This window comes from Desmodus rotundus, chromosome 3 (assembly GCF_022682495.2).
Source record: "Desmodus rotundus isolate HL8 chromosome 3, HLdesRot8A.1, whole genome shotgun sequence".
NCBI classification, from domain to species: Eukaryota; Metazoa; Chordata; class Mammalia; order Chiroptera; family Phyllostomidae; genus Desmodus; species Desmodus rotundus.
The window spans coordinates 107,505,031-107,525,328 of record NC_071389.1 but is presented as its reverse complement, the minus strand read 5'-3'; the positions used below and the strand labels follow the sequence as shown (position 1 = coordinate 107,525,328).

Sequence of the window (20,298 nt, the reverse complement as noted above, 5' to 3'; positions counted from 1 at the left end):
TCTTTAAATCTGTTAAACATAACCACAGACACAACTTATTCGCCTGGTTTCATTTCCTAAACTCAACCTGACAAGATAGGTCAGTGGGAAGGGTCAATTTGCATATATTAGGAAATCAATCTAAAGCGGGGGAATGTTTCACAGCCACTGGAGTGAGGAGAACAGTGCTTTAGACTCTAGGGCAGGAATCTAATTTCAGTGATAAAGTTAGTAAGCGAAGTACTGCATTCTACTGTTCTGAACAGCATCCAAGGTCAAATTTCTATTCAGCGAACCCAAAGTATTTTAATTTAAGATTGCATCTAACTCATAAGATTCATATAATATCAAGTTTCAAAAAGTTTTCCTACTGAAAATGACAGTTGTCCTTAAATGGAGCTGAAACCTGCCTCCTTGAAACTTCACCACCACCTCCCTCCTTGGTTCTCTCCTTCTCTGTGTCGAAGAATGAGTTCAATGTCTCTTCAGTCTGAAAGCTCCTTAAATATTTGAAAAACAATCAGCCTAAGTTGTCTCATTTTTAGAGAAAACATCCTCATTTCCTTGTACTGTTTTATCATTACCATATTAGGACTATGGTACCACTTATTTATGCTTCTCTTATAGATGGGTGTCATGTCTCAGGTGTGATGATTGCAGAGCAGGTCATCTGTTTTCTCAGCTAACCACAACAGTTGAATGGAGACTTTGGATACAACCATCACTCCCAAAGTAGAAAAAAAATTTACAGGAGAGAGCAAGCGAGAAGGCAGAAACACTACGCAAAGCAGATACGAGAACTGGAAAGCATGGCAGCAGGGCAGTGACCAGTGAAAGGAAGGGGTGTGGGGCATCTGTGGCTGTGCTGCAAAGCCCACCATCTCTCCAAGTGCGGTAACAATTAATGCCACATGAGGGAAAGGAGGTCATGAATCAAAAACACAGGTTCCTCATAAAGTTCAATGGACTAGACAATAGGAAATGTTTAGAATTATTTAGACTCTGTAAGACCAAAGAAGATATCAATGTAGAAAGTCCAAAGTTGCTTTGTAACTTGCTGCCTCCCTCTTGACTCATTCTCCTTGCCAATCCAATATCCTACAAGGCCTCCTCAGAGGTCAAGTCACCATATCGTTATTTTCCTCTATGAATATCTTGAGCCTTATTAGCAGCATTAGGTAGTCTGCTTTATGCAAACTAGTATTTCTACTTTACCTTTAAGGAGCAATCAAAATGTTTATTGAACTGGTTCTAATTGTTTCACATGCACCTTACTTTCCTTCCAACTAGGTCTTCAAAGCCCGTTGAAGTTAGTTGACCGTGGCTTACACTTCCACATCCTGCATAATCCTGGGCAAATAAATGTGTTGAGTTAACAACAAACTGAATTGGGCTTATCTGTATTGCCCTAAACAATATATCGGCGTATTTCTTTTTTTCAGATATTCAGTGGTGGTTTTCTAAATAGATAAATCCAACAAACATTTACCAAGTGCTCTGGGATAGCAAAGTGAATAATAGGCAATGATAAGCATTGCATTAAAGGTGCGTATCAAATGCCACGGGAGCATGGAAGGGCAAATGATGGTGCGACAGGGAGTCAGGTGTAGAGAAACTGAATTTGAAAGGATGAGTGGGATTGCCTGGGGCAGGGGAAGATGGGAAGGAAGCCTCTTCAGACAAAAGGAAAATGACGTGTGAAGGCAGAAGACCAGGAGGAGCAGAGTGTGCGCGCTGAGTCACAAGCAGTGCAGTCCCGCTGCAGTGCTGGGCGTGGGAGGGTTATGGGATGCGGATGGAGAGGAGACTGTGGAGGACCTGTATGTCTAGATGAGAGGAACAGGCAATGGGGAACCCCTGCAAGTTTTGAAGCAGGGAAGTAACATGTCATGGATTACTCATTCAAAATGATCGCTCTAGATTTGGGACTGTGTTGGAGGGTAAGAGGAGTAGATAGGCTGTTTGGGAGGCTAAGAGATGACGTGAAGAGATGATAGGGGATCAGAACATCTGCAATGGCAGCTGATGTGGGCAATTCATGTGACTATTATCTCCCCTTTCCTCAAGAGAAAATAATAGAGGCTGATAGAAACTGTCAGAACTTACCAGTGACAGCAGTATTCCTGTATGACTTTTCAGGAAAGCATAACATTAGTGGGAAAAGGAATCAGTGTAGGAAATCTAAAAGCAGGTAGAGAGAAAACCAAATAACAGGGTAACTGAGTCTAAAAACTCAATTTTATGCTAAGGCCTTGCAGACAATTCCCAAGACAACTCAGGAATGAGAAGAATGGAGGAAGAATGGAAACCAAGAGTTTCCAAGATGTGAGCTCAAGTCCTAGCCTCACTACCTATTCTTCGTGCAGTTTTGGGTAAGTAACTTAACCTCTTTGAGTCTCCTTCTTCCTATCATCTGTAGACTGAAGATAATATTATAATACTTCTTTGGACTAAATAAGTATTAGTCTCTTGCTAAGTGTTGGGTATGGGTATGGGATACAACAATATGGCAGACAGAGTTTATTATTCAGTAGGGAAGAAAAGCATATCAATAATTAAATAATAACAAAATGCAGAATAAAATGAGTCTGATTAAAGATCTAGGAACCATGGTGTGGGAGAGCAGAGAAGAGAATGAGCAGAGAACATCTGACTCAGCTGTTCATCCTGGAGGACATTACCAGGTAGAATGCATCTAAACCATCCTGGAGGGTAAGGAAGATTTCAATGAAACAGGGAGGGCCTGGACAAAAGACTTCGAAGGCTGTGTTCATGGCCATTTTTGACCCGCATTCAGACAGAAGTGGGTGTAGATACCTGGGAAAGGAGAACAGCTATGTGGTTGGTTGGAGTGAGTCATTGCCCATTTGCCATTCCTGGCTATAGGGTTAGGTTAACCATTTCATTCCTCTCTGGGTTTTATAAGAACTGCTCCAAATATCTTGCAAGGTTGCTGTGAGGATATGGGGGAAAATGCCTTTTGGACTGAGCGTTAGGAGTCTTCCTTGCTCTCTGCTGCTGCCCCTCTCTCAGATGCAGGTCCCGCCCTGCCCCAATGCAGCTCCTCTCTGAGAATCGCACCTGGGGTCCTTGTTAAGACATAAATTAGCAGTCCTTTGGAGAAGGAGGCATTAAAGAGAGATTCACACTTAATAAATAATTTTCTCCCTGTGTAAGCAGAAAAGTTGAAACAATACTTTAAAATAAGGGTTATTTGGGAGACAAATAGGACCATCACTAAAAGTATTTGGGAATGCTACCTCGGCTTCTTCTGAAAGCCTAAATCTGTGGGACAGTACTTTCAGATTTGTCAGGAGACTCTCTAAAGTCATTTTCTTGTAAAAGTGTGGGGATACTGTTCTCTTTTAAAGGAGTCTGAATTCTCAGAGTTACAATCTTTAAGCAATGGAAATTTCTAGGGCAGAAGAACGAGTGTATATTGCCTTCTCCTTACATATTCTGAAGTCTACCTGGGAGCATTTGGAAATAGGCTACTGAACAAATTCCATCTTTTCATGTAAAACCTCAATGTGCCATAGATATTTACATCTAAGAGCTGCCAATTTAATATTTTATGATGCTCTAGCTGTTATGTTTTGGGTGATTCTTGGCACTGGAGGATTGAAATTGAGGTCTAAACTATTTTCTAAATGGAAGTCACATGGCCACAGCCCCGGGTGAGATGAGGCCTCTTTGGATTTTGCTGCTCAACAGACTATCTGAAGCCCATAAAGAAGAAGCACTTGGAATATTTTTCTTAAAGGTGGTCTGTTTATTGTGTTGCTTCTCTCTGATAATATTTTGCCGCCTGCTTCATGTTAAAAACTGCCTTGTGAAAAATTTGGAAGATATGTCTAACTCATGGAAATTAGAAATGGAAAAGAAACGAACAATTTCCGGTGTGTTGTGTTTCTTTCCCCATCTACACCCATCTTCCTTTTTGGATTTCTTTCTCACAGGTGTGGCCACTCAGTCACTCTCTGTGGGTCAATGTCATCACACTGGCAGCAGCTGGTTTTCTTCTGGGAGCTGCTCCCTCACGGAGACTATGTTCAGATGGGGGCTCTCGAGGGTGGCCAGCCAGTGTCTTCGCCTTCTATCTTGCCAAGTGGAGCCAGACGGGCTCTTCCCAGAGGGATGGGGGAAGGGCAGGAGGTCAGGGAAAGGTACAGACAGGAGGGGCAGCAGGAGACTGGGAGGTGAAAAGTTAAACAAACAGGGAAATAGATGTCTGAACAGTTTCTGGTTGCTCTCTAAAGCAGCTGTTTACCTTGAACAGTGAGGTATGCTGAACTTTCCACTGACCCCCGCTGGTTGGTGGCTTTGCAGTGATAGAAGCCTTCATCCTCTTCTGTGACTCTTTCAATAAACAGCGTGCTGCTTCCTGGTCCTAAAATAATTCCTAAGGAGTGAGAGATGTTTAGATTAGTGGTCCTGGATGACAAACATAAACAGGTCCTTTTGTAACACAACCCCCTTCCTATCATTATGCATTCAGACAAGGAAATCTGAGCTTGGGCTAACCTGGGGCAGAACTTCTTATTTGTTTTCTCTGCACCTTCACCCCCCAGCAGCACTCTGACCCCCAGCTTGGAGGATGCGTCTGACCAAGGCCTTTTGCTGTATGAAAGAAAGGAGATGGTGTGGCCATACCCAACTTTGAAGAGCAAATGTCAATGAGGTAGCACATCTAATAATGATAACTACCATTCACTCAGTGTCTGCTACATTCTGAACATTATGCGAGACACTATCTTGGGTTTAGAACCATCTGTGAGGTATGGTCTCCATTTTATGAACGTCAAAACTGAGGTTTGGTGAGTTAAGCAACTTGACCAAGAGCATGCAGCTGGACTGAAAGCACATTTGTGGCACTGGGGTTGAAGGAGATCAGGTTTCAGAGGAGTAGAGAGCTTGGGCTATGTTTAATCTAGGCCTCACTGTTTCGAGCTTTGTCACTTTCAGCAAGTTACTTAACCTTTGTAGATTTCAGTTACCTCAGTCTTAAAATGAATATGAAAGCGGTTCCTACTCGATAACTGGGAAAATGAAGGCAAGTGTACGGCATGTAGTAAGTAAATATAAGCTTCAATATCACTACGGAGCATGGTGTCGTGAAAGGAGCATCAGGAATCTTCAGATCCTGGCTTGAGACCCAGTAGCTTCAACACCAAGTGCTATCACCATGTATTTATTGAGTGCTTACTCTGCCATTAGCCCATGGTAGAGACTGGAGGTGGGGGGAGGGAAGGGAGAGAGGCAGGCTAAGACAATATCTGCTGAGAAAGGAAAATTAAGTCCTGCCAAACACACGCATATACATCTCTCTCTGACACACACCTATACCAACAAACACAAAATGGTTAACGAATGAGAATGAATAAACGTAGCACAGCATACACAATTAAACACAAAGTCTGGGGTGGGGGGTGGGGAGAGATCGGTAAGAACAGGAATACTCAGGGAAGGCAGCATGGAGAAATGGAGGAGGTGGGCCTTGAACTGAGATTTGAAGGGTTAGCAGAGGTGGAGGGAGAAAGGAAGGCTGGAGAAAAGGCATGATGCTGAGGTGAGTACACATTGAGTGCTTGTGCTGGACAGTGGTAAAATGGGCCTGACCAGACTGTAGGATATATTTTGTTAGTTTAAATAGTTTGTAGTCTCTCTGATTATAATTATTCAATATAGAAAATTTGAGAAATCTTGGAAAGCATAAAGAATATGTGAAAGAAAAAACGTATATTCCTACCTCTCTGATATTTTTTCTTTAGTTTTTTAAGTGGACTTTTTTGGTAAACATTATGTTCATTCACATAATAAATATTTTTGAGCTCCTACTATTACTAGACACTATTCTAGATGCTGGTGATAAAATAATAATGAAGGCAAATAAATACTTGCTTACAAAGGGCTTAAGTTATGGTTTTAGAGAATTATAAATAAATAACGTAATATCAAGCAGCTAAAAAGTCTGAGAAGAAAATAAACCAGATTAAGGGGCTTGTGGGTGAAGGAGGGTGAGGAAGCTATTTTGTATAGGGTGTTTTGGGCAGGCTCTCTGAGGAAGTGATGTTTGAGTAGATACTTGAAAGATGGGAAAAGGTAAGTCATTTGAAGATCTGGAAAAGGGCATTTTTAGGCATAAAGTCCCTGGGGCAAGAATGAGTTTAAGGAATAGTGAAAAGACCATTGTGGCTAGGGTATAGTGAGTACCAGGAGCAATGAGAGCAAGGCAGCGCCCACAGGCCATGGTACAGATTTAGGATTTTTTCTAAGCACAGAAGAAAGCCATTGGAGGGTTACAATACTGTATGAGAACCAGGGTGGAAATAGTGAGAGCAGTTGGCTAGCTACTGAAACTATCCATGAAAGATATGTGGCTTTATCCTAGCGTGACTATGTTGGAAGTTGTAAGAATTGTTGGCTTTGGGGATATTTTCGAAGGCAGAACCAATCAGCTTGTTTATGGGTTAGTATATGATACATGAAAAGGAGTAATAAAAGTGAATGATTTGAATACCTGGGAGAGAATAGTGGTACCTTTCCTGTGGGGGAACAGGTTCAAGGGAGGAAAATCGAGTTCTGTTTCACACATGGTAAGATTAGTGTGCCTATTACACATCCAAAATGAGGTTTCACTGAGAGATCAGGCAGGAGATTGGGATTAGAGACAGCTACATGGAATCACATACAGAGGGCAGGTAAAGCCCTGGGGATGGAAATAAACCTCATCAGATGTGAGTCCAAATAGAAGAGAGCAAATCCGAAGGCTGAGCAGTAAGAACTTAGAGAAAGAGGAAACAGCAACAGAGACCAAAAAGGAGTAGGCTGTGAGGTGGCGAGCAACCAAGAGAGCGGGGCTTCCGGCCAAGATGGGGGTATAGGTAGGCACACTGTGCCTTCTCCCACAACCAAAAGGACAACAACAATTTAAAAACAAAAAACAACCAGAACTGACAGAAAATCAATCTGTATAGAAGTCCGACAACCAAGGATATAAAGAAGAAACATTCATCCAGATGGGTAGGAGGGGTGGAGAGGACACGTGGCAAAGCAGCGGCTGGTGGACCCAGCAAGGTGGTGGATTGTGGAATGGGGCAGGCAGTGCGGCAGCTAGCAGACCCCAAGGCCCCAGACTCGCGCATAGATAAATCGGGAGGAACAGCAGGGGGAGCACAGCAGACCTCGCAACCCAGGGCTCCAGTGCGGGGAAATAAAGCCTCAAACTCTGATTGAAAACACCCGTGGGAGTTGAGGCGGCAGCAGGAGAAACTCCCAGCCTCACATGCCAGTTCGTTGGAGAGACCCACAGGGGCCTAGAGTGTGCACAAGCCCACCCACTCAGGAATCAGCACGAGAGGGGCCCAATTTGATTGTGGGTAGTGGAGGGAGTGAATGAAATCCGGCAGAGAGCAGAGCAGGAACCATTTCTCCCTCTCGGCCCCTCCCCCCCATACAGCATCACAGTGCAGCGACCAGCATTACCTTGACCTAGTGAACACACAAGGCTCCACCCCTTTACATAACAGGCAAGCCAAGACAAAAAAAAAAAAAAAAAAAAAAAAATGGCCCAAATGACAGAACACTTCAAAGCTCCAGAAAAAATACAACTAAGCAATGAAGAGATAGCCAACTTATCAGATGCACAGTTCAAAACACTGGTAATCAGGAAGCTCACAGAATTGGTTGAATTTGGTCGCAAATTAGATGAAAAAAATGAAGGCTATGCTAAGAGAAACAAAGGAAAATGTACAGGGTACTAATAGTGATGGGAAGGAAACTGGGACTCAAATCAATGGTGTGGACCAGAAGGAAGAAAGAAACATTCAACCACAAAAGAATGAAGAAACAAGAACTCAGAAAAATGAGGAGAGGCTTAGGAACCTCCAGGACATCTTGAAACATTCCAACATCCAAATTATAGGGGTGCCAGAAGGAGAAGAGGAAGAACAAAAAATTGAAAACTTATTTGAACAAATAATGAAAGAGAACTTTCCTAATCTGGCAAAGGAAATAGACTTCCAGGAAGTCCAGGAAGCTCAGAGAGTCCCAAACAAGTGGGACCCAAGGAGGAACACACCAAGGCACATCGTAATTACATTCCCCAAGATGAAACAGAAGGAGAGAATCTTAGAAGCAACAAGAGGAAAGGACACAGTTAGCTACAAAGGAGTTCCCATAAGGCTGTCAGCTGATTTCTCTAAAGAGACCTTACAAGCAAGAAGGAACTGGCAAGAAGTATTCCAAGTCATGAAAGGCAAGGACCTACACCCAAGATTGCTCTATCCAGCAAAGCTTTCATTTAGAATGGAAGGGCAGATAAAGTGCTTCTCAGATAAGGTTAGGTTCAAGGAGTTCATCATCACCAAGCCTTTATTATATGAAATGTTAAAGGGACTTATCTAAGAAAAAGAAGATAAAAAATATGAGCACTAAAAATGACAGCAAACTCACAGTTATTAACAACCACACCTAAAACAAAAACTAAAGCAAACTAAGCCAACAACTAGAACAGGAACAGAACCACAGAAATGGAGATCACATGGAGAGTTATCAACAGGGGAGTGGGAGGGGGAGAGAGAGAGAAAGGTACAAAGAATAAGTAGCATAAATGATAGGTGGAAAATAGACAGGGGGAGGGTAAGAGTAGTATAGGAAATATAGAAGCCAAAGAACTTATAAGTATGACCCATGGACATGAGCTATAGGGGGGTAATGTGGGAGGGAGGGGGTGTGCAGGATGGAGTGGAGTGAAGGGGGGTAAATGGGACAACTGTAATAGCATAATCAATAAATGTATTTAAAAAAAAACAAAAAGAAAAAAAAAAGGAAGAGAGCGGGATGCTCAGAACCCAAAGAAAGAGTTCACAAGGACAGAATAGACAGCTCCGTGCAATGAGAGAGACTATGGTGAAGGGGACAGCTGGCCACTGGATTTGACAATGAGCCATTTCAGTGAAGTTTGGGAGCAAAAGCATGATTAATGTAACTTAGAGAATAGGAGATAATGAAGTACTTTCAAAGAGGTAGCTGGAGAACAACATGAGCCCAAAGAATGAATTGTTTTTTGAAATGTGAAATTTTATATCATGCTCTTGTGCTAATAGGAAAAATGAGTGAGAGAGAGAGAGGAAGAGAGACAGGGAGGGAGAGTGAGGGAGAGAGAGAGAGAATATGAATGAATGTGAATGCCAGGAGTAAAATTTCTGAAGTGAGAGGGAATGGAATTCTGTGGCCAAACTGGCCTTAGGTAGGAATAGAGATAGTTAATTCATTTTAACAGGAAGGATGGCAGATTATAATGGGAGAGGTAAATTGGATGATTTGGTGATATATATTTTTAATAAATAACTGGTATCATTTGTTTAAATTCATGAGGAGGAGGAAAATTTGGAGTTTTGAAGAGAGAGAAAAAGGTGTGAAATACTGTGCTGGGAGAGAAAGAAAACAAATTCAGCACTGAAATGTAAGATTTCTCCTAATTATAAAATACTAACTCCCCCTTCCCCAATATCGTAACATAAGTGTTCCCCCATGCTCTTATATACTCTTAGTATAATCATTCATTAGGTGTGTGTACTCTATCAATGGCATTAGGTTATATATCTAATTGCTCATAACTATAAATAATAATGTAATTAATGTCTTTAGGCATAAAGGTTTTTATGTATTTCAGATTATTTCCTTAGCATGGATTTCCAGAAACAGATTACTGTATTTTTTGGACTATGAGACACACCGGACCATAAGGCACACCTCAGGTTTAGAGGAGGAAAATAGGTAAAACCAGGTAAGCTACATTTGGACTATAAGAAGCACCCCCCCCATTCCTCCCAAATTTGGGGGGGAAAGTGCATATTATAGTCCAAAAAATACAGTAGGTCAAAAGCTCTTAATTCATATAACAAAAATGCCTTCCAAAAAGATCATGCCAATTAATAATTTAATAGCAGAGGATAAGAGACTATTTTATCACTCTTCTGCCAGTACTGAACAATATCACCTAAAATACAAAACTTTGCTGATTTGATAGATGAAGATCACTGTCATTTTAATTTGTACTTCTTTGCACATTCTTTCATATGTTTGGTAGCCATGTTTACTTTTAAAGCACCAGTTTTGAGGTGTTGAAAAGGTGAGTTCACACTAAGGAGAACTCTGAAATCCTGGCTGAGGAGTTCCCATTCTATGTAGAAGGAAAGAGAGGGTCACAAAGATTTTTGAATAGGGAAATGACATATGAAGGCCATGTTTAAGGAAGTTTAGTCTAGAAGGAGAATGCAGGATGAAGAGAAATGAGGAAAACGTGGCCTCTGGAAGGCTAGCTCACCAGTTGTAATTCAGGCAGGGGAAGGTGAGGATCCAAACCTGAAGGGTGGGAAAGGAAGTGGAGAAGAGAAATGGAAACAGACACTTTGTAGAAACAATTTACAGGAATCAGTGCTTCACCGGATATAGGAACGGACGGAGATGAGTTTTACAGGGTTTCAGTGTCCTAAGCCCAGAAGACAGGGAAAAAGTGTGAGTTTCCCCTTGTAACCTTGCTAACCCATTTAATCTCTCTTTGAGGCCGTTTCCCAATCTGTTAAATGAGAATATCAGCTTTGCCCATTTCATGGTATTGTTATGAGGTCAATTAAAATCATATTAGTGAAGCTTTGAAGCTTTGAAAAGATGAAGATATAAGTGGCAATCACAGAAAGTAAAAGTATGGTTGGATAGTAGGTGGTCGGGGGCAATGAATGTTTATAATGGCAGCTATCTTGTTACCCTCAATCATCTCTTGCAGCAGACCTGAGCCTCAACCAATTTTTCTATCACTCAAATCCTAATTTAAGGCCAATGCCATGAACAAATACAGCCAAAGGACTTGGATTCCAGCCAAAGAGACAAATGTATCATTGTAAAAGTGAAAGGATAGTGCCAAGAACGCTGATAAACTAGCATCATCTGGCACAGTTTCCTCTTTCCATCACGTGGAGAAGAGGAGATGGGGTGAGTGGGTATCCAAAATCAACAAGTAAAGCTCTCCTTTCTGACTTGCTCTCACATTGCACCATAACAAATGGCAGACATCGACGGACACCATCAGATACGCCACTCAAAATCTCATGCGCTACTCTTGTTATTTATTTCTCTTCTCACAAAAATAGGCCAGCTACTGCCCTTCTAATTTTTCGCTCATAATTCAAATTTTCTGCCCACATTTATTCAGGGTTGTCTCCTTCTTTGCCTTAACCTATCACTCCTCACTTCCTATTACCCAGTTCCTGTGGTACAGGCTCTGTTCTGCTGAGGAACTCACCTTTTAAAAAGGGCTCTCTTTTTAGTTCATTTTTTTCATTGTGATTAATTTTAAACATTTAAAAAGTACATAAAAATATGACCCATGTACCACCATTAAGTTAATCGGATGTCAACATTTTGCCATATTTGCCCTAGACCCATCTCTTTCATATGAATAAAATGTACAGCTTATCCTTTTCTGTTCCCTCTCTTTCCAGAGGCACCACTATCTTGAAGTTGGTGTGTGTCATTCTCATGAATGTTTTCGTGCCTTTCCTACATAGAATATGTATCTCTATAGACATATAATAATGGTTTGTGGGTTTAAAAAATCTAAATAAATAATATTATACTGCATGTATAATTTTTCAACTTGTTTTTACTTATTCAATGTTTTAAAATTTATCTTTGTTGACAAATGTAGATGGAGTTCATTTTTTCAGTATACTTTGATTTGATATTATAGTTGTCCCATTTTTTCCCCCTTTATCCCCCTCTACCCAGTATCCCCATCCTCTCCAGCATTCCCTCCCTTAGTTCATGTATATGGGATGTACATATAAGTTCTTTGACTTCTCCATTTCCTATACTATTCTTAACCTCCCCCTGTCTATTTTGTGCTTACCAATTATGCTTCTTATTCCCTGTACCTTTTCCGCCATTTCCCCCCTCCTCGCTCCCTTCCCGCTGATAACCCTCCATGTGGTCTATATGTCTGTGATTCTGTTCCTGTTCTAGTTGTTTGTTTAGTTTGTTTTTGTTGGTTTTTTTAGGTTCAGTTGCTGATAGTTGTGAGTTTGCTGTCATTTTACTGTTCATAGTTTTGATCTTTTTTTTTTCTTAGATAAGTCCCTTTAACATTTTACATAATAAGGGTTTGGTGATGATGAAATCCTTTAATTTGACCTTATCTGGGAAGCATTTTATCTGCCCTTCTATTCTAAATGATAGCTTTGCTGAATAGAGTCATCTTGGATGTAGGTCCTTGCTTTTCATGACTTGGAATACTTCTTTCCAGCCCCTTCTTGCTAGTAAGGTTTCTTTTGAGAGGCTTAGGAACCTCTGGGACAACTTTAAATGTTCCAACATCCAAATCATAGGGGTACCAGAAGAAGAAGAGGTAAAACTTACTTGAAAAACTTATTTTGAAAACTTATTTGAAAAAATAATGAAGGAAAACTTCCTCAGTCTGGCAAAGGAAATAGACATACAAGTCCAGGAAGCTCAGAGAGTCCCAAAGAAGTTGGACCCAAAGAGGAATATACCAAGACACATCATAATTAAATTACCCAAAATTAAAGATAAGGAGAGAATCTTAAAAGCAGCAAGAGGAAAGAAGAGAGTTATCTACAAAGGAGTTACTATAAGACAGAGTTCATTTCTAACTGTGTTATTTTTCATTGTATAAAGAAGCCACAGAGTTTAAAAAAAAAAATCCACTTCTTTACTGTAGGATAGATAGGCAGTTATGACTGTGTTTGCTACTACAAGGATGGCTGCAATGCACATCTGACACAGCTATGTGTACATAGTTATATACATCTCCTTTTGCTGGGTTACAAGGTAATCCCAATTTCAACTCTACCAAGTATTGCAAAATTGTTTTCCAAAAGACACCAATTTATACTTTAACCAGCAATGAGTAAGAGCTCACGTTTCCTCACATACTTACCAATACTTGACATTATCAGATTTTTAAAAAGCACTAACATTTACACAAATAACATATTTTCATAATTGTACAAATATATGTAAATAAATTATAATTAATTTCTTCATAATTAGCAATATATCCTGGAGCTGTCCCTTGTAAGTTTATTTTTTATTTCTTTTAATTGTATTTTTCAGTTACAGTTGACATTCAATATTATTTCCTATTAGTTTCAGGTATATAGCATAGTGGTTAGACAGGTATATAATTTACAAAGAGATTCTCCCAATAATTCCAGTACACACCAGGCACCACACATAGTTACTACAATATTATTGACTATATTCCATATGCTTCACTTTACATCCCCATGACTATTTTGTAACTACCAATTTGTACTTTTGAATCCCTTTACCTTTTTCACCCATTTCTCCAATCCCTCCCACCTGGCAACCCTCAGTTTGTTCTCTGTATCTATGAGTCTGTTTCTGTTTTGTTTGTTCATTTATTTTGTTCTTTAGATTTCACATATAAGTGAAATCAGTGAAATTTGTCTGACTTAATTCACTTAGCATAATACCCTCTAGGTCCATCCATGTTGTTACAAATGGTAAGGTTTTATTAATTTTTATGGCCAAATAATATTCCATTGGATATATGTACCATGCCTCCTTTATTCACTCATCTGTTGATGGGCACTAGGGTTGTTTCCATATCTGGGCTATTGAAAATAACAATACAATGAGCATAAGTGTGCATATATCTTTTTGAATTAGTGGTTTGGGTTTCTTTGGATATATACCCAGAAGTGCAATTGCTGAGTCATAGGTAGTTCTTTTTTTAACTTTTTGGGAAACCTCCACACAGTTTTCCACAGTGGCTGTACCAATTTACAATCCCACCAGCAGTGGGAGTTCCCTTATTTCCACATTCTTGCCAACATTGGTCGATGTTGATTTATTGATGATAGCCATTCTGACAGGTGTGAGATGATGTCGTATTACAGTTTTAATTTGCATTTCTCTTATGATTAGTGACATTGAGCATCTTTTCACATGTCTATTGGCCATCTTGATGTCCTCTTTGGAGAAGTGTCTATTCAGGTCCTCTGCCCATATTTTAATTGGATGTTTTTGGTGTTGAGTTGTATGAGTTCTCTTTTTTTTCCTTTAATAGATTTTATTTATTTATTTTTAGAGAGGGGAAGGGGGGGAGAAAGAGAGGGAAAGAAACATCAATGTGTGGTTGCCTCTCGAGTGCCCTCTACTGGGGAATTGTCCCATAACCCAGGAATGTGCCCTGACTGGGAATTGAACTGGTGACCCTTTGGTTCGCAGGCCAGTGCTCAATCCACTGAGCCACACCAGCAGGGTGAGTTGTATGAATTCTTTATAAATTTTGGATATTAACCCTCCATCAGATGAGTCATTGGCAATTACCTTCTACCATTTAGTAGGCTGTCTTTTCATTTTGTTGATGGTTTCCTTTGCTCTACAAAAACTTTTTAGTTTGAGGTAGTCCCATCTGTTTATTTTCTTCTTTTGTTTTTCTTGTCTGAGGATGTATATCAGGAGAAATATTACTAAGAGAAATGTCAGAGATTTTACTATGTTTTCTTCTAGGAGTTTTATGGTTTTGAACCTCACATTTAAGTCCCTAACCCATTTTGATTTATTCTTGTATATGGTGTAAGAAGGTATTGTAGTTTCATTTTTTTTGCATGTATTTTTCCAATTTTCCCAGTATCATTTGTTGAATAGAATGTCATTTTCCAATTGTGGATTCTTGCCTCCTTTACCATATATTAATTGCCAATATAGACATTAATTTATTTCTGGGCTCTTTATTTTGTTCCATTGATCGATCTCTCTGCTTTTGTGCAAATACCATGCTGTTTTGATTACCATGGCCTTGTACTATAGTTTGATATCAGGTAGTGTGATACCTCTAAATTTGTTTTTCTCCCTCAATATTGCTGTGGGTATTCAAGGTATTTTGTAGTTCCACATAAATTTTAGGGTTATTTGTCCTAATCCTGTGAAAATACCATTGGTATTTTGATAGAGATTACATTAGATCTATAGATTGGATCTATAGATTGCTTTGGGTAGCATGGACATTTTAATGATGTTAATTCTTCCTGTCCATGAGCATGGTATATGTTTCCATTTATTTGTATCTTCCCCAAGTTCTTTCTTCAATGTCTTATAATTTTCCAAATATAGGTCTTTTACCTACTTTGTAAATATTTTCTAGGTATTTTTCTGATACAGTTGTAAATGGGATTGTTTTCTTAATTTTTCTTTCTGATAGTTCACTATTTGTATATAAAAATGCCACCAATTTCTGAATATTAATTCAGTATCCTGCTACTTTACATTTATCAGTTATAGTAGTTTTTGGGTGGAATCTTTGGGCTTCTCTTTATGCAGTATCATATCATCTGCAAATAATGACAGTTTTACTTCATTTCCAATTTGGATGTTTTATTTTTTTCTTGTCTGATTTCTGTAGGTAGGACTTCTAATACTGTTGAATAAAAGTGGTGAAAGTGAATAATCTTGTCTTGTTTCTTAAGGAAAACACTTTTAGCTTTTTCCTATGGAGTATGATGTTAGTGTGGGTTTTTCATATGTAGCTTAAATTATGTTGAGGTGTGTTCCCTCTGTTCCCATTTTGCTGAGAATTTTTTTTATCACAAATGGGTTTTTATCTATGATTAAAACCCATTAAAAAAAACCCGTTTGGGTTTTGTCAAATGCTTTTCCTGCATCTGTTGATATGATATGATTTTTATTCTTCATTTTGTTTATGTGGTGTATCACATTTAGTGATTTGCAGACATTGGACTTGATTTTCATTCCAGGAATACATCTCACTTGATCATGGTGCATGATCTTTTAAAGATATTGCTGAATCTGGTTTGCTAATATTTTGTTGAGGATTTTTACATCTACGTTCTCCAGGTACTGGCCTATAATTTTATTTTATTTTATTTTATTTTTTTCTGTAATGTCTTTTTCTGGTTTTGGAATCAGGATAATGGTAGCCTTGTAAAATGAGCTTGGGAGCCTTATCTCCTTTTGAATATTTTAGGATAGTTAGAGAAGGATAGGTGTTAATTCTTCTTTGAATGCTTGGTAAAATTCACCTGTGAAGCCATTTGGTCTAGGAATTTTTTTGTTTGAAGTTTTTTGATTACTGATTTGATTTTCTCTGTAGTAATCTGTCCAGATTTTCTGTTTTTTCTTGACTCAGTTTTAGAAGATTGTATGTTTAGAAGATTGTGTTTCTAGAAATGTATTCATTTCTTCCAGATTGTCTAATTTGCCTGCATATAATTGTTTGTAGCATTTTAAAATAATCCTTTGGTTCTGTGGTTTCACAAAACCACAATTTCTGTGTTTTTGGCTGTTGTTATTTTTCATTTCTGACTTTATTTATTTGGGCTCTCTCTCTTTTTTCTTGTAGAGTCCAGTTAAAGGAATATCAATCTTGTTTATCTTTTCAAAGAACCAGCTCTTGGCCCTGGTCAATGTGGCTCAGTTGGTTGGAGTGTCATCCTGTAAACCAGAAAGTTGTAGGTTTGATTCCTGGTCAGGGCACAAGCCTTGGTTGCTGGTTTGGTCCCCAGTCAGGGCGTGTACAAGAGGCAACCGGTTGATGTTTCTCTCTCATATTGGTGTTTCTCTCCCTCTCTCTCTCCCTCCCTTCCCCTCTCTCTAAAATCAATAAGCATGTCCTCAGGTGAGGGTTAAAAATAAAATCAGCTCTTGGTTTCATTAATGTTTTGTATTTTTAGACTCTATTTTGTTTATTTCTGCTCCGATCTTTATTATTTCCTTCTTTCTCCTTATTTTGGGCTTTTTTCCCCCCCAGTCTCTTCAGGTGTAAGGTTAGATTGTTTATTTGAGACTTCTTGTTTATTGAAGTAGTCTTGTATTGCTATGAATTTTCCTCTTTGGACTGCTTTTGCTGTGTCCCATAGATTTTGGGTCACTGTGTTATAATTTGCATTTGATTTCTTCCTTGATTTCACTGTTTGTGTGTTTATCAGTTTTTCTTCTAATTGATTTTTAGTTTTATATCACTGCAGTAGGAGAAGATGCTTGAGATGAGTTCAATATTCTTAAATTTATTGAGACTTGTTTTGTGGCCTAACATGTGGTTTATCCCAGAAAATATTCCATGTGCACTTGAAACGAATGTATATTCTAATGCTTTGGGGTGAAATGATCTGAAAATATTAATTCCATCTGGTTTAATGTCCCATTTAAGACCACTGTTTGTTGATTTTCTGTCTAAAAGATCAACTCATTGATGTCAAAGGGGTATTAAGAGTCCCCTACTATGACTATATTACTGTCAATCTTTCTTTTTATGTCCATCAATATTTGTTTTATATATTTAAGTGCTCCTATGTTGGGTGCATAAATATTTACAAGTGTTACATGCTCTTGTTGGATTGATCCCTCTATTTTGGTCTGAAGCTGGCAACTGCGTATGTTGGTTCTAGGGAATCTTATGAGGGACTCTGGGGCAAGTTGATGTCAGATGCTGCCTGTAACAGGCCTGGGACTATCTGTTAGGAGCTACAAACTGATCCACGGTTGGTAGCTGGGTCTGGATGTGTGTGGGAGGGGCCATGCTGTGATCTGACACTGGCTGCCACCAGAACTGGGCCTGGGACAAGTCAGCAAAAGGCACAAGGCACACCGAGACCTGCCACTGGCTGCTGACTGTCCATAAGGCTCTGTTGTTGAAAGACTCTAAGGCTGGGTGAGACAGGGTCTCGGGGAATCCCCAGGGTGGGGGTGAGTAGTTTTCACCAGTAACAAGGTTCAGATCTGGCACTAGTGCTGGGCCTGAGGCTAATCAGTAAAATTCTCAGGGAACACCAAGACCAGCTGCCACGGCCTAGGGCCTGCAAAACTTTGTGGTGGAGTGGGCTCTCAGGGAGGTAGTGGAGATCACTAGGTTAATGCAGATTCAGATTTGGTCACGTGGAAAGAGTGCTCAACACAGGGACAATAGCAGCTGTCCCTCCAGCCCTTGTCCCAACACCACACAACTCAGTTTTCCTGTTTGTCTCTCGTACCCCTCAAGCCGCTATCATTTATATGATTTTTATCACATAAATAGCCAATTATCCCAGTATCATTTACTCAGTAATCTACTCTGTTCTCATTGAGTTATGGTGTCAGTTCTGTCAGATGGTAAGTTTCTATATATTTGTATGGTTCTATTTTTAGGTTCTCCATTTGTTCACGATGATCTATTTATTTATCCAATACAAGTCATGATTGCTTGATAATACATTTTGATATTTGGTATGGCATGATCCCTTCTTCTTCAAAATTGTCTTCGCCCTTTATAACTCCAATATGAATCTCAGGTTTGGCTTCTCTAATTCTGTAAAGAGTACTGTTCAGATGTTGATGGGAATTCCGCTGAATTTATATAACAATAGGGGGAAATTGTTATATTTATTTTTAGGTTGAAACAAATGAAATTGCCAATATTTTGACCTATACATGTTTCAACTTAAATAATTATTCCCATTCAAGAATATCAAGTATCTTTGAGGTGAGTCTTCATTTATATCATTAAAAGTTTCATGATTTTCTCTGTAAATATTGTGCTTTTCAGTTATATTTATTGCTAGCTATGTTATAATTTCTGTTGTTATGCAAAATGGTATTGGGTTCTTCAAAGAGTTACTCTATCTGAACGTTCTCTTTCCCTTTTGGGTGTCAGTCATTAAATCTAACAAGTAGAATTCACTTAGAAACGTGATGCTCCGCTTTATGTTGCTGACGTAATTTAATTGTAAGCCAGCTTGCTTTTAGAGGGATGGCTTAAGTAATTTCCAGCCACTAAAAGCATAACAATTCCCATAGAAATGTACAATTTATTTCCCTTTACTATAGGAAGCTGTATCAGATTGTATGAACAGGACACAGAGCAGGATTTATAAGTGTGGATGTCTTCAGGGTCCAGGCACATAACATAAATGAGTAGGGGATGAGATCATGGGAGAGGCACTGTGTCTATGGAGCATAGAAGGCCTGTCTCAAATCTAAAGGCAGAAACGTTAGCTCTAATTGATTGGAATTCAGAAAATTGAGTCCAGAATTATCTTTTGAGCTTGAAAGAGAAGACAGAAATCTGGATTTTTCACAATAAAGCTCATGATTTTTAAATGTTGGTGATCAAATCAAATTATTTCAATTTGTTGTGAGCGCCAGTACAACTTGTGTGCTAGGTAGATTAGACACAACTTTGACCTAGAGGATGTACATGGAAATACACTGCTATTTTTATTAAGGAAAGACCTCTATGATCAGGCTGTCTGCCTACCTTTCCAGTTTCTGTCCTGTTACATCCCTAAATGTATCCCTGGTATGAACCATACTGATCTAGTGACAGTTCCTGATAAGGTGCAGGAACTTTGCACATTATTACTTTCTTGACCTGGCCATTTGACTGGAATTTGCTTGTTATTAACATTTGGCTCAAGGATTAGCTTCTCTGGAAAGCATCTTCTGATGCTCTTGGACCTGTTCTCTACTACTCTCATACCACCTTGTCTGTGCCTCTGCTCTGGCACTTTCCACTTTGTAGTGAATGTGCTGATTTTCTCACTTGCTCTTAGAGAGCAGTAACTGTGCTGTCCTTACTCATCAACAAGTCCTCAGTGTCTAGAGTTGTGCCAACAGACAGCAGACACTCAGTAATTGAGCAAATGTCCAGATAAACCAAGACAATAGCAAAGGGAATTTAGGGGTGAGGAAAGGAGTGAGCATTGCAATGTTTGTGAATTTATGAAGTTAAGGTAGCAGAAAATGCTGACTCCCTATGTAGTACTGACTTATGACTCACTGAATGCCCAACTCTCCTCAGTCTGTAAAATTGTATGTCAGTTAATATTTTTGTCTTACAGCTGATTCAAAGAGCTCCAGGTCCTAGAGGTTAGAAATGCAGACTCAGGTAGTTTCATCGTTCTGCTAGAACATTAGCCCTAAAGGGTCAAGTAAAATTTCACACTGAGTTATTTTTTGCAGGGACTTGTGATGTACTCCAAGAAATCGGATGATGAGAATCAGTGTGAGGACTTCCATTATCTCTTGTGTTGGTTGCTCATGGGGGTTGTGGAGCAGTTTGTGATGATGTTGGTCTGTATATTTATCCATGGGATACAGTCTAAAGTTTAAACGCATGTCCACTCCTTCAGTTTTTAGTATTTTCAAGGGATTTGCAATCTTGCCAATTATATATAAGCACTTTTGTCCAGGGAAGAGCATGGAATAGAACTTTAATTCAATTCACCACTGAGTAAATAACTCTGCAGATTTTGGATTCACACATTTGATAAAATTGGG

General features: G+C 39.2%; 1 protein-coding gene across 2 annotated transcripts in view; it reads right to left on the bottom strand.

Annotated features, from left to right (window-relative positions):
• FLT1 (fms related receptor tyrosine kinase 1) overlaps positions 1–20,298 on the bottom strand; it is a 189,046-nt gene that overhangs the window by 50,548 nt on the left and 118,200 nt on the right. For both annotated transcript variants that reach the window (XM_024580771.4, XM_045188069.3), the window contains exon 16: positions 4,250–4,381. In XM_024580771.4, the coding sequence (XP_024436539.2) occupies positions 4,250–4,381 (132 nt within the window). The remainder of the gene's footprint in view (positions 1–4,249; positions 4,382–20,298) is intronic.